This window comes from Phoca vitulina, unplaced genomic scaffold (assembly GCF_004348235.1).
Source record: "Phoca vitulina isolate PV1807 unplaced genomic scaffold, GSC_HSeal_1.0 scaffold4, whole genome shotgun sequence".
Classification (NCBI taxonomy): Eukaryota; Metazoa; Chordata; class Mammalia; order Carnivora; family Phocidae; genus Phoca; species Phoca vitulina.
Genome location: NW_022589707.1, coordinates 67,508,629 through 67,523,393, shown reverse-complemented (window position 1 = coordinate 67,523,393; position 14,765 = coordinate 67,508,629). Strand labels below are relative to the sequence as shown.

At 37.8% G+C, this 14,765-nt stretch overlaps 1 protein-coding gene across 12 annotated transcripts in view; it reads left to right on the top strand.

Annotated features, from left to right (window-relative positions):
* Nucleotides 1-14,765, top strand: part of ADAM22 (ADAM metallopeptidase domain 22) — a 220,734-nt gene that overhangs the window by 170,230 nt on the left and 35,739 nt on the right. For all 12 annotated transcript variants that reach the window (XM_032402232.1, XM_032402235.1, XM_032402231.1 and 9 more), the window contains exons 18-23: nucleotides 1,632-1,712; nucleotides 4,432-4,482; nucleotides 4,709-4,772; nucleotides 6,377-6,482; nucleotides 8,771-8,890; nucleotides 12,408-12,576. In XM_032402232.1, the coding sequence (XP_032258123.1) occupies nucleotides 1,632-1,712; nucleotides 4,432-4,482; nucleotides 4,709-4,772; nucleotides 6,377-6,482; nucleotides 8,771-8,890; nucleotides 12,408-12,576 (591 nt within the window). The remainder of the gene's footprint in view (nucleotides 1-1,631; nucleotides 1,713-4,431; nucleotides 4,483-4,708; nucleotides 4,773-6,376; nucleotides 6,483-8,770; nucleotides 8,891-12,407; nucleotides 12,577-14,765) is intronic.

Genomic DNA, 14,765 nt, shown 5'->3' with positions numbered 1-14,765 from the left:
AAATAGTTTAGGCTTTGTGGGTCATGAGGTCTCTGTCTCAGTTGCTGAACTCTACCTTTGAAAGCAGCCATCAAAAATACAGAGACAAATGAGCGAGCTTGTGTTCCAATAAAACTTTATTTATAAAAACAGATGGCCAGCCACTTTTTGCCCTCAAGCCATAGTTTGCCAACCCTTGCTGTAAAACATTGCTCATTGACTTGTTTATTATTTTTGTTCACTCATTAGTATGTAAGTTCCAAGAGGGCAGGGATTTGGGTCAGTTTATCTACTGCTGTATCCCAGCACTGAGAGCAAGTTGTCCTTCACTATGCTTTCTTTCAGAAGTTTCTTGGCACTTCTTGAACATTTACACTCTCATATAAACTCCATCTTAAATCTGCTTATATTTCTACCTCAGACTTTCTAAAATTGTAGTTTACCCCAATTCCAAGAAATTGGAAGGAAGAGAACCAGAGTATATGAATTTAAATTATCTTGCTTATTTCCTTATTTTCATGGTCTATTTACCCCACCAAAATGTGAGTTCCTTGCAAGCAGGATTCTTGTGTTTTGTTCTCCACTGAGTCCCCAGTGGCCAGAAAGTGCCTGGCACATTTTAAGTGCCTAATAAATAGTTGATGAATGAATGAACACAAATTTTTTTCGGATCTCCTAAAAATATCTGTTGAAATCCCGATTTGAGCTGGCAGTGTGCTGTTCATGTTCTCAGAACAGTAGGAAACTCAGGTGCCTGGAGGGTTATGAACAAGGGAGAGAAGATGAAAGGTGGTCTGGGAGAGGGGTCCTGAATAATGGGTCTGTTTGTGTGAGCAGACATAAAAGCGTGGAAGGATCCAGCCCCTGATATTAGCATTTTGGGGAGGGAAAGAGAATGGGATTGAAGAAGAGAGGGGAAGGATAATGACTTTGTGTATCTCTGTTTGTTTTTTTATAATGAATACCCTGACCCTGGCAATTTATAAATTCAGTGAGCTTAAAATTTTATTTGTAACTCCCTACACTTACAAGAAATATTTGAAGTGGTTGAAAATAGGCAAGAGAAAAAAGAAAAGAGAAAAACCCCTCCCATACACAGGTACAAATAATAGAAACATTAGATAAGAATAAAAGACCATGCCATAGATCTATATATAAAAATGAGACAGGAGCTAAAGCACAGTATGGGAGGAAATCGCTTTGCCAGAAAATCTAACTTTTGCAATTCAGCCTACGATGTAACAACGTTCAGAATTTTGGCGGATGAGGCAAAAGAGAGCAAAACGATGAAGGTGCCAGTAAGAATGAAGAGAAAAGTGTAAATCCAAAACCTTTTTTGGGAGGAAGAATTACTAGAACTTGGACTGACTTGTCCTTCTGGGGAGATGGATCATCCAGACCTATCCTATTTTAGTAGCTATCGTAAGACTTATGTGTGATGACTCTGCAGATTTTTTCATACATGAGAAACTCTCGCTGAAAACTATTAAATGAACATTTCATTCAGTAATGGGGTTTTCAGAGACTGGCATCTTAAAATTGCTTGCAATATTCCTATCCAAAAATAATCATTTTGCCTTTTTTTGAGATGATGCCACAAGAGATTTTTTTTTCCTTTGGCAGTTTTGCACATTGATTTTTGTTCACTTTAGTTTCAGCCCATGGGGACCGTGTGCCGAGAAGCAGTAAACGATTGCGATATTCGTGAAACGTGCTCAGGAAATTCAAGCCAGGTAATTTACAGAATCGTTACTCTGAACCTGACGGGAAAGAGTAGGGGGCTATAGTGCAGTGTCCCCCAGGCAAAACGTAAAGGGACACGAGGTCATGTCTTTTTCACATCAGTTCTCATTCTCTCTTTATTTACTTCTCGGGGATTTCAGTTTCCGTAATCGAAGCTTGAGCAGATGTGCAGCATCATTTTATCTCAACGTTGAACTAACCTCAGACTGCACGTGTGCCTTAACTATTTTGTTTCTGTTCTAAGTAGAGAATGGAAGGCATTGCTTTTTGTCCTGTTTTCTCTCCAGTTGGTGGAAACAGGAACCAGCCAAGGCAGAGAGACCCACAGAGCACTGAGTTCTGAGGAGGGGTCTATTCTTCTGCCTTGACTCTTGTTTTTCTGAGACCACCTGCGTCACCTCACCCATTAATAACTGCTCTTGAATTTAATGTCATATGGTTGTGAATGGAGAAGATGAGGAAGCTGATGAACTTTGGTGAGGGCTCACAGATTCCCATGGTCATTGTCTGTATAGGCCGTCCCCAGTTTGCAGGGTAGCGCAGGGCCCTAGCAATGACCGTGCAAGGTAAAATCGTGTAAGGTCATCTTAATAATCAGTGCAAAAATTACAATTGTTCCGTGATCTTTAAAAAATGTTGTCAGCCTTGGTTTTAAGTGAATAGGGAAATGAAAAACATATTTTTTTAGCACACTAAAAACAGAAACATTGAGAATTACAAGTTTTGTTTGTAAAATCCTCATCAGGAGCAGTTTGGGCTGTGCATGCCTTCTGGCCACAAACCTTAGGATCCATAGTAAGCATCTTCTCTGTGCCTTGTTGAATTGACTCCCTTCTAAGTTTGCATCAGCTTTCAACATTTTATCCTTTGCATTTTCAGTGTCACGAAATATCTTCAGGAGATGTGAAGGTGTGAATGTGAGGTTTTTTGCCAAATAGCAGTATCAACACGCCCAGTCAGTGACTTTTTGCTGTGACTCAATTTATATTTGATTTGAATTTCACTTCTAGGGCCATCCTTTTTCATTTCTTTTTGCATTTTCATCTTTGCTGACCAAGCCCCTCTTAACAATTACCCAGTTTTGTAAAATGTCACATGCTATTACCCAGAGACAGAGGCAACACACCTACACCTTCTGTTGTCTGTGCATGAACTAAATGAACACGGGCAGTGGCCAGTCACTGGCGGACTTTGCAAGAGGTGACAAGTGCCCATGATGGGCAGCTGTTAGATACCTAGTGATAATGGAACTGAAAGGCTAGTAGCAAATGTGGGCCTTTGCAGTTACTCACAGTTAATACACTGTGGTAGCTGAAATTGGAACTGTGTTGTTGGGGTACTGATGTCATGTCACAAAACTATGGTATCTGAAATCCATGTATATGGGAGCTATGCAAAGCAAGAACAGCCTACATGTGTTTCCTCTAGAGAAGAGGGATTCAGTAGTGGTATACCTGCATTAATCATAAAAATGTTTTGTTTTAAAGGTAGTCATCCTAAGAGACGAGAGATCTTTCATGTAAAAGTATTTTCTTTCCTTACTATCTAATTAGCATTGTTTCTATAAGCTAACACTTAGTGATGATGAGGATACAGTGAATGACTGCCTTGTGTTCCTGGAGGGAAAGTATATTAGAGCGACTTCTTTGGAATGTGATTATACCATAAGCAGGAGTTTTAAAAAAGAATCCAAAATCCAAAGATGATGTACGAAGATGCTTTTGTTGAATTAGTTGTAACAGCATAAACTGGAGATAGTTAGAAGTGAGTATTATAGTACATTGGTTATATGGTTTGTTAGCTCAATGCAGTATATTATAGCTATTAAGGATGATACCTACAAAAAAGCTTATTATGACCTGAGGAGATTCACGTGATGAAAAAGTAAAGAGAAGCAGGATATAAAATATCATCTGTAACATGATTATATACCCATATTTTAAAAAATCAAATTTTGTAGAAAAAGGTAGAGAAAAAATATACCAAAATATTAAAAAATTGTCTTTGGGTGGTGGGAACATGAGAGACTTTGTCTTTTGTTTTTTGTTTGTTTGTTTTACTTTTTTTACATTTCCTAAGTTTTCCAAAGTGAGTATATAATTATTATAAAGATACAAAAAATGTATAATAAATTTAAAAATACTGTTTATTAAGAATGCTTTGCAATTTTCTGCAATTGCTACAAGGGAAAAACGGGGCTATAAAGCATGTTTTTTTCTAATGTGCCCAAGGTGGACTTCCGCTCAAGAGACATTATAAGAGTAAGGGCTGTGGTGCTTCTCATGGTAAAAAAAGAGGAACCTAGTTATTGCTGCATTTTTGTTGGCATCCTCCTTGCTTTTGTTTTGTGCTCTTGTTTTTCTTGCTCTGAGGAACAGTGTATCTGTATAAAGCAAGATGCTCTGAAACGTTAGGGTTGGCTGAGTCATAGCTGTAGGTTCTTTTTATTTGCTACAGTGTAATCAACTGTTTTTGCCTCTAGTAGATCCATATTTTTAGGGGAAAGTGCATCAATTGTTGTATTTCCTTCTGCTTCCTCTTGATCTTTTTTGTTTTTATTTTCAGATGTTGTAAGAGACTTAGCCATATTATCAGACTTTTATTTTCAAAAAAAAAAAAAGAAAAGAAAGAAAAGAAAACATTACAGGGATTAGCTCAGCCGGATATTTTGCTGTGTACTTGGTTCATAGTTCTGTTTTCATTTCCTAGTGTGCCCCAAATATTCATAAAATGGATGGATATTCATGTGATGGTATTCAGGTAGGTTATTTCATCTTTACCTAAATCTTTCATGTGTACCAGCATGAAAGAAATACTGAAATCTTACCAAAATAGGAAAATCAGTTTAAATGTTGTGTAATCAATTCTGAAGATAAAAGGTTTTATAATACTCATCTACTAGTTTTCCCAGTCCTATTTTCTTTTTTCAGTGATCCAACATAAGCAGACATTGCATCGTTAATAGGTGTATGCTTTTCCATTTTAGGGGATTTGCTTTGGAGGAAGATGTAAAACCAGGGATAGGCAATGCAAATACATCTGGGGGCAAAGTAAGTAAATAGTGTGGCTTGATCCTTTTCAAAGTATGATATCAGGTCAAAGCACATGATGTGAGCTGGAAGTAAATTTTCAACCACTTTATGACTGAGGGATTCTCAAAGACACTGCAGGTCTTAGTAGTGGCACTTTTGTAGACATTAGAGAAAGGCACCTCCTTTGAGAAGACACTTGGCTGGTTGGTTGTGCCATTGGACAAGAAAGAAGGTGCCTTTGGTGCCAGGCAGATGAAGTCCACTCTAGCCTGTGCAGCCCGGAGAATAGAGCAAACCTGGATTTCAGCTCCACTTACACTTCCCTCAGCTGAGTGTCCTTAACCAAACCTGTACAACCATGTGGGATGGGCGTGGACCCTGGATTGGGCGCCCTTGGCTTAGCACTGTAGCGGTTCAGCTAGAGTTGCTTTTTCTTCCTCAGCTTTCTCTCTTAAAGTCTAGCTCGCTTTCCTAATTACAGGTGACCCTCTGCTGAGGTAGCTGTGCCACATCAGAAAAAAATTTTAATGTTATTGCTTTCAAAGTTTGTCAGATTTTCGGAGGGCAATGTATAATATTTATATCTAAAACATATTATTTAAATTATATCTCTGTTTAAATATGTATTTAAATATTGTGCCATATATTTTTTGAAGGCAATTTTTGCTTTAAACTCTTTCAGAAGACAGTTTGTATTAGGAAATAAGCTATAAAGATAAAGATAATCTTTAATTGTCACACATAGTAGCTACATTCTTTCTGAGAGGGCAAGTGTACGCCCTCTTCTGAGTGACTGGAGAATGGGGGAGAATATGGAAATGCAGATTTGTACTCTGAGCAAAGAGATACAGTTTTTGTTTCCCCCACTTGAGAAAAACTGTTGCTTACAGCAAGAAGTAGGAAAAAAACCTGATTATTTTTTTAAAATATACACAAACAGTTATCTTTTGATTAGTTTGCAGAGGTCATTTTGATTTAACTCCTGGACAGTTCCATCAACCAGCCTTGGCTTTAGCCAAAACAAAGTCCTGACAAAGATGCTGACATAGCTTAAAATGTTATTTGACTCTCTTAGATTTAGCATGAATTCAAGCTTGTCTAAAAACAGAATAAAATTAAATTGTTTTTTAATAGTTGTTAAGAATTAGTAAACAAGGTAGAAATTATACTACTGTTTTTTGAATCTTTAATTATAGTGCATAGTTATTTTAATAAACTTGTCATTATGATTAATAAAAGTTGCCAAGTGAGAAATTTGTACTTTACATTTGGCACTGAGATTAAAGTGTGGAGTATTTATTCCAGGAACAATTTGGTAGCATCTTCCCCTAATTATTGGCCACATTCTGAGGAGTGTTGTTCTTGGAACCTATAGACTCAATCCCATCAAAGATCTCCATAGATTTGTTTTCCAAATTTCCAATGAGCAGTCATGAAGAATGTAGCTGAGTCATGGATGTCTGTGGTAAAGGACAACTCTTGAGAACCATGGGTACAGTCTTTGGAATTGGCACCATTGTCATGACGAAGAGTCCTTAAATGGCTACTTTCCATTACTGTGAACATTTTGAGCAGCTCATGTGTTAAATCTCTCACCGATAGAAAACTCTTTTCTGCTTCAGAGGTGATGGCATCGGACAAATACTGCTATGAGAAACTGAATATCGAAGGGACGGAGAAGGGGAACTGTGGGAAAGACAAAGACACATGGATACAGTGCAACAAACGGTGAGATGGAGAAGTTTGCGCAGAGTTTATCCCTTAGTTAATTGCAGGTGTTACTCTCGGAGCCACCAGGACGTTCCTGTTCTCTGCGTCCCACAGAGCCTTCTGCTGCCTGCTCTCCTCATCTTTTCCCAGCGTTCCAGCTCCACCCTGTGGAAGGCTCTTGAGTCTTAACACGTATGCTGACCTCTCCCCTCAGGCCCAGGCCACCCTTGCAGCTGCCTCAGGACTTTCTCACCTAGAAGGCACGGGCTAGCGTTTCAAAACAACAAAAATTAAAGCCACCAGAATATATACTCTATTAACTGGCTCTGACTTTTCTGAACCACCATTTTTGTCAAAGATTTTAATATCTCACTGTCCTTCAGTTTAGAAGCCTTGCAATGGCCCTTGACTCCACTGTCCCTCTGACACATTGTCCAGACACCAAAACACGGCCATTTGTCTTAATTGATCTCTTCATTTCCTTTCCTATTGCATTGCCGCAACTAAGACCTACATTAATTCTTCAACTGTTACAAAGGCCTCTTAAGAGTGTCTTAAGCCAGGAGTCTCTAGCATGCTGCCATCAGAATATTCATCTGCTGAATCTTTTTGACTGTCAATTCTTTGTTCAAATGTCACTGGTCCCACATACCTAATTAATAGTAAGAATAATGCCCAACATTTACTGTGCACACTATCTTGCAGTTTACATAAGCTCTGTTATTTAGTCTTTATGGCAGTTCTCCTTATTTTATGGAGGAAAAACTGAGGCACAGTTAATTCATTTGACCAAGGTCATGTAGCTAGGATGCAGTAGAAGCAGAATTAGAATGTGGCAGTCTGATTTCAGAACTCTCCCTTAACCACTTTGTGGCATGTCCTACTGTCTTGTTTAATGAACAAAATGGAACTTTAGCTTGACCCTTTACATCCTCCTCAATTTGCCCTCAACCTTCATTTTTTTGTTTTGTTTTGTTTTTTTCTTCTCTACTCTTCCAAATTCTAGCAAACCTTGTCATTCCTAGTCCATGCATTTTATTCTCTCACCTCCGTACCTCTGTTTGTGCTGCTCATTCCTCCAAAAGCACCCTTTATCCTCACTCCGTTACCAGTCACAGTCCCACTTGGACAACGCTGTATAAATTGTTTCTGGATTTACTCTAGAAATAAATCATTTCCCTCTTCTCTGAATTCCCACAGCCTTTTGTACTATTACTGTGGCCCTTGTTCCCGCCCCTCCATGTTTTATAGCTGTTTATGTGTGTGATTTCTCTTCTCATCTGAGTCTATTTCCTTGACCGTGTCTTTTTTTCTTTATATATCCTAAAGTACTTAGTAAGCTCCATGCACATAAATGACACTTATAAAAATGTTGAATATCTCTTCTGTGTTAAGAAAGCATTTTTGTTTGTGATAGCTGTAATAAAATGATATAACCTTTAAAAATTATTTTTTAAGGATGAATTAATACATTTTTCTATGTTGATGATAGATGTAAGTTCTAATTTTTCTCTATCTGATGAAGCTTAATATTTTCATATATAATCTTGCTAGTCTACTAATCATTCTTGACAAGATATTTATTAGTGTATGTGTTTAATATTATGTATATTAGCAATTAAAATGTGCTAGATATAGAAAATATGTCAGATAATAATACCACTGGAAATGTTTTATATGTTAAATTAGAATTCTATGCGGTAGTTGGGGGATTAGTGGAATATATTGAAAAAGGGATCGTGAATCTATGTGGCTGAGAATCTACTATATATATATAAAACATATATAAAATTCTACTATATATAAAATATGAATCTACTATATATATATAAAGTAAAAATCTACTATATATAAAATATACATAAAATTATTTAAATCTGGGGCAAAAGGTTGAAGAAAGAGCTGTCTTCCAAAAGAGTACTCATCCAAAGGTCATTTATTCACTTGTCAAATACTAAAAAAAAATGTTTTAGCATATCCAGTGGTGTGTTCTAGGGAAGGAGATTCTGATCTAAAAGAAGTCTTTTTGTTGGATAATTTCCTTTAGAGAAATACTTGAACTAATGGACAGTAAAGGAAAATCTAGAAAACAGTTTGGGATTTTGGTACATGGATAACAATTTCAGAGAAGACACTTTTTAAAGCAGGAGGAAAACTAATTTGGGCTTATTTAGCTTATTATAATTTGAGTAAATAAAATAGAGTGGATGAAAAAGAAACGCTAAAATGAGATAAGATTACTGTTCTAACTGTACATGGTTTGTTATTTGGGGAAAGAAGTAAATAATTGGTATCTTTTAACACAGGGATGTGCTTTGTGGTTACCTTTTGTGCACCAATATTGGTAATATCCCCAGGCTTGGAGAACTTGATGGTGAAATCACATCTACTTTGGTTGTGCAGCAGGGAAGGACATTAAACTGCAGGTAATCATCTTCCCCATTCTATGAGAACATTAGTCATCTTACTTCCGAGGAGTGCCTCATAGAGTTACTTTGGTTTTTTCAGTTCCCATGCGTGTTAGCAAGCCGAAACAGAATCTAGCCCATAGGGGTGACCAAAAGGGTTGAAAAGAAGCTAAGAATTAGTTGACTATGGTTGATGGAGTTATGTTTAATGGGTCGAGAATATCTTGTAGAGTTTAGTTTGCATTTCATTCCTAATAAGGAAAATGAGTCAGAACTCCTGGGTGAAGTCAGTAGATTAAATATATGCATCTTCCTTTACTCCCTTCTGAACCCCCACTAAAATGACAGTAACGATCTTTTTTTGGAATTCATGTATCCACAGGGCAGTAGAGAAAGGGAGAGGAGACAACAGCAACAAAATTTGGGAGTGTGGAGAGCATATGGATGTGTGGCAAATGATTGTCAAAACTAAGAAAGCTGAATTCCTAAGTCAGTAATGGGGAAAACGGAGAGCTAACCTGGTATATAAAGTCATTTCCCCAAAGACTCAAAAATTGGCAGCAGCATCTACTTCTGTAAGACAGAGTAAAAGGATTCAGGGACAGGGAGGGGCTAAAATAGAAAAGTTAGTTGAAAAGTCTGCCAACAGATTACTTCCTGACTCACCTAAACTGGGGATTGCTCACCCTCTCATGGAAGATTTTGAGCTTTACATTCTACACATAAACAGGTTTCCGAACTGAAGGACAACCGGCAATATTGATACCAGGGTGTGTGCAAGTGGACCAGCCTCATTGATGTTCAGCCAGAAAGCCCTAAAATTTCCTATCATTTATCTGATAACTCAAATATGAGCAGTTTATCAGACATGTGAAGAAAGGCTCAAACACACATACACAAAGAGATAAAAAACAACCAGAAAAAAGGGCACCTGTCAATATTTATGCGAGATAAGATACTTCTATCATGAAAAAGAATAGAGTGCTATTTTTTTAAACAAATGAAGAACATTCATAGAAACAAATGCTGTTGGAAATTAAAAATATGGAGGTAGAGATTAAACCCAGTAGTTGAAATTATCTCCCAGAAAGTAGGGCAAAAGCAGGAAAGGAGTGGAACAAAGAGAAAACCTCACCAAGGTGGAATAGGAATGATGAACAGGGAAAATAGCAGGGAAGAAATCGTCAATGAGTGACTTAGATTGTCTACAAAGGATGGACTTGAGCGTCTACATTGACAGGCTCACCAAGTGCAGGTGCAGTGAGTGAACTCCGAGGCACATCTAAACATATCATTATGCAACTTCAGAACCTTAGGACAAAGAAAAGAATCCCAAATGTTTTCAGAGAGGTGAAAAAAAAGATCAGGCTTAGGATCTATCAGCAGGAGCCCTGGGAGCCAGAATACAATGGAAAACATGATTTCTGAACTAAGTTCTGTACCCAGGCAAAATATCAATCAAGTGTGAAGGGAGAAAGTGGACACACTTTTAGATATGCAGGTTTCCCCGCGAATGTACTCCCCCATACCCTTTTTCAGGAAGCTATTAGAAATTGTGTTCCACTCAAATGAAAGCATAAGGTAAGAAAGGGAAAGGCTGGTCATATAGGAAACAAAATACCCACCACGTAGAGTGAAGAGTCAGGGCAACCCTCCAGTGAATGGTGAGGGAAAATCCCAGATCCTACAGTCCCGTACAGGGTACAGCGGATGGCCAGATCAGACAGGAGCAGGGTATATTCCAGATAGAAACTCCAGGAGAGATTTCTGCAGGAAGAAGAACTGATGCTCAGATAACACATCTTGGGGATTTGGGGGTCAACAGAGTTTGATTAGTTTCGTATTAGTGACAAATTCTTAGAAAAGTAGGCAAAAAGACAACAAACAAATAAGAGACTTGCTAATCTGAGGGAAAATGAAAAGTTGTACAGGAAAAGAAAAGGTTTAATTATGGCATACTGTATCACTCAACTGAGTAACATTTACATAGTCCTAAAAGTGTACATTTTTATTATTGATTTGAGTATTGATTAAACAAAATTTATGATGGGAGGATAGGAGAAAGATACAAATTTTCAAATTCCATAGAGGGGAGTCAGTTGGTAGTATCTGAAATGGAAAAATAAAAAAATAGTAACGCAAACTCTTAATTAAAGATATGTACATAAATAACAAAAGAATCAATTAAAAGTAGAAAGTGGTTTCCTCCAAGGAGGGATATATGGTGGAGGAGAGGGCACTGAACCACTTTATTGCATTAAAAAAAAACAAAACGATTTGTCTGTTTGACTCTTTAAACTATATGCATGTGTCATTTTTTTTTTTTTTTTTTTAGATTTTATTTATTTATTTGACAGAGAGAGACACAGCGAGAGAGGGAACACAAGCAGGGGGAATGGGAGAGGGAGAAGCAGGCTTCCCGCGGAGCAGAGAGCCCGATGTGGGGCTCGATCCCAGGATGCTGGGATCATGACCCGAGCCGAAGGCAGACGCTTAACGACTGAGCCACCCAGGCGCCCCTGCATGTGTCATTTTGATAAAAATAAATAAATAAAAAGAATGGAGATTGATGTGCTGACATTGACGTGGCATCATATGACTAAATTAAGGATTTACATTTTAACCGTGTTCTGTTTTATTTATTCCTATATAACATTTAGGCTTGCTATATTGAATAGTGAAGTTAATAATATAGCCATTCTCAATTATCATTTTTAAATTAGCAGTCTTCTTGGGAAATGTAAACCCAAACCAGTTCTCGTCCTTGTTTGAAACATGTTTGAAATCTTGAGACCTACCCACTTATCAAACCAAATACTAGTAATAATGGCTCACTTGACTTGTACATGATAGCCAAGGCAAAATGATAAAGCTATTTCAATTCAGGCCCTTGTTATAATAATTATGTTTAAATCCTAAAATATATCCATATCTCTGAAAGAATCAGATCAAAAGATTTAATTGCTTTCTCCATTTAGAGGTTGAAATGGTTATGCTATTGGTTTTTTTAAAAATTTTTTTATTGTTATGTTAATCACCATACATTACATCATTAGTTTTTGATGTAGTGTTCCATGATTCGTTGTTTGTGTATAACACCCAGTGCTCCATGCAGAATGTGCTCTCTTTAATACCCATCACCAGGCTAACCCATCCTCCACCTCCCTCCCCTCTAGAACCCTCATCAGATGGACTCTGAAAAACAAGCTATTTGTTTTTATTAGATAATAAATAGAAAAATAGAGAAAGTATTATTGCCCACTTTTTAGTTTAGCTTAGTGTTTTTTAGTGAGAGAAAGAGAGTGTGTGCATTCTAGCAGAGGGGGAGGAGCAGAGGGAGAGGAAGAGAGAGATCCCAAGCAGGCTCCACGCTTAGCCCAGAGCCCGATGCAGAGCTCGAACTCACAACCCTGAGGTCACGACCCAAGCTGAACTCAAGAGTCAGACACTTAACCCACTTTTTAGTTTTTAAGCAGATTCTCAAAATGAATGTGAATTAATGGAATCCTGTTTTCTTTTTGCTCTCTGTTTTTAGTGGTGGGCATGTGAAGCTTGAAGAAGATGTCGATCTTGGCTATGTGGAAGATGGGACACCTTGTGGTCCCCAAATGATGTGCTTAGAACACAGGTGTCTTCCTGTGGCTTCCTTCAACTTTAGTACTTGCTTAAGCAATAAAGAAGGCACTGTTTGTTCAGGAAATGGAGTAAGTATTCAGTACCTTGCCATAGGGAAACTCCTCTATTCTTTTATATCACAGAAACAGGTATGACCCTAACCTGCTTATTTTGTAAAAATCGAAAATGTGCTTATCCATGTTTCTAGCTGGCTTGTAAACAGTTCTTTGGTCATAGTCATTGGAATATTTCTGTTGTGTAATCTGTGCAAGCCTGGGAATAAGAAAAAGTATAATCTTCCTAATCAAATTCTTCCATTTTTCTTTCGCATTATGTTAATGTGATCTCATATAATATAATGCTGGTTTTCTACAAGTGATCTGGGAGAGAAGTTTTTTTTGTTTTTTGTTTTTGTTTTTTACTTGACAGAGAGAGACGGCGAGAGAGGGAACACAAGCAGGGGGAGTGTGAGAGGGAGAAGCAGGCTTCCCACCAAGCAGGGAGCCCGATGCAGGGCTCAATCCCAGGACCCTGAGATCATGACCTGAGCTGAAGGCAGACGCTTAACGACTGAGCCACCCAGGCGCCCCTGGGAGAGAAGTTTTAATAAACTCTAATGGGACTTTAAAAAGGGTGTAGAAAAGGGCATTGGCCACAATATTTAACAACTGGTATGGTCTAGTCACTGACCAATTGGAACAGGTCATAAATAGCTGCTGTAGCCACACCAAGCGCGTATCAGTCAAGGATAACTCCTAGAAATAAAAACTGAATAAGTCAGAGAAATGTTTATCACAGATGAATAGAAAGAATAGCATTGTTTAAAAGACTAAATTCTATTTTTTCAGTCACATATCTGATAATGTAGGTCCTATATAAGTAAGTTTATAAGTTAGATAAACATGCCCCAATAGTGATCACAGTTTGGTCATTTTCTGTTAGGAATTCCTATACTAATAAAATAATTTTTACTTCTTTTTCTTTTGGCATGCACTACGATTTTTTTTTTAAAACCCTACCTAGATTCTTAGCTTGAGCTGGTCATATTATCCAGTTGAGGTAAAGGATCCCTGTCCTGAAATTGTAAGCCTTCAATCCTGGTCATTCCATGTAGATCCTCCAGGGATATGCCAAGAATTTTCTTAGGGAGGTCTTACCAACTGTAACTCTTTGCCAAAGGATAGGAGTTCTTATGGCAAGTGAAAATAGAGAAGGCAGGTAGTAAGTAGTTCTGCTCCTATAAAGGAGTCTACTAAGTCTTCTTTCTTGAATAAGTGAGAAGATGTTAAGGGGAAATGCTTTTTTGGGGGGATAGGGCAAAAACTGGAATTACTTCTTGATCATTCATGCTAATGATAACAATGTCTTCTTCATCTAGAAGTATATAACACGGAGACCAAACAGTTTTATTAATAAAATATTTGTTTAACGAATGAATAAATTGATAGACACAAGTAATTCAGGTGGCAAATATCATCCAAATCATTTGCAGTAATTATGCATAATACAGAGACATTATATCCTATATATTTTTAATTCACAGTAACTCTAAATATACAATAAAAATTAAAATGAGAATACAGTAGATACTGTCTATGTATAGTTAAGAGTATGGGCTTGAATCAGTCTGAGTTTGAATCCCATCTCTGTTTCTTTCTAACTGAGTGAGTTTTGGCAACTCATTTAGCCTCTATGTGATTCAATTTATTCCCCTGTAAAATGAGAAGAATATTGTGTGCTTTACAGGATTGTTGTGAAGAATTAGTGAGTTAAGGGGCGCCTGGGTGGCTCAGTCGTTAAGCGTCTGCCTTCGGCTCAGGTCATAACCCCAGGGTCCTGGGATCGAGCCCCACATCTGGCTCCCTGCAGGAAGCCTGCTTCTCCCTCTTCCACTCCCCCTGCTTGTGTTCCCTCTCTCACTGTCTCTCTCTGTCAAATAAATAAAATCTTAAAAAAAAAAAAAAAGAATTAGTGAGTTAATACTTGTAACTTATATGTAATACTTAAAACAATGCCTGAGGCATAGTGAGTGTTGGATAGATGTTTGCTAGGACTCTCTTGTGATTCCTGTACGCTGGTGTCACTGTCCTTGTCACTGTGTCACTGTTGTGCGATGTGGAAACTGAGAGTTGGACCTGCTTAAAACCCATTGATAAGACAGCGGTGAAATGGGCACTCACAGCCAGGCCTTTTGACTTTAAACTTCAACCTTTTTCCACTGATATGAGGAATTCTTAATCTCAGGAAACAAACTGAGGGGTGCTGGAGTGGGGGGTGG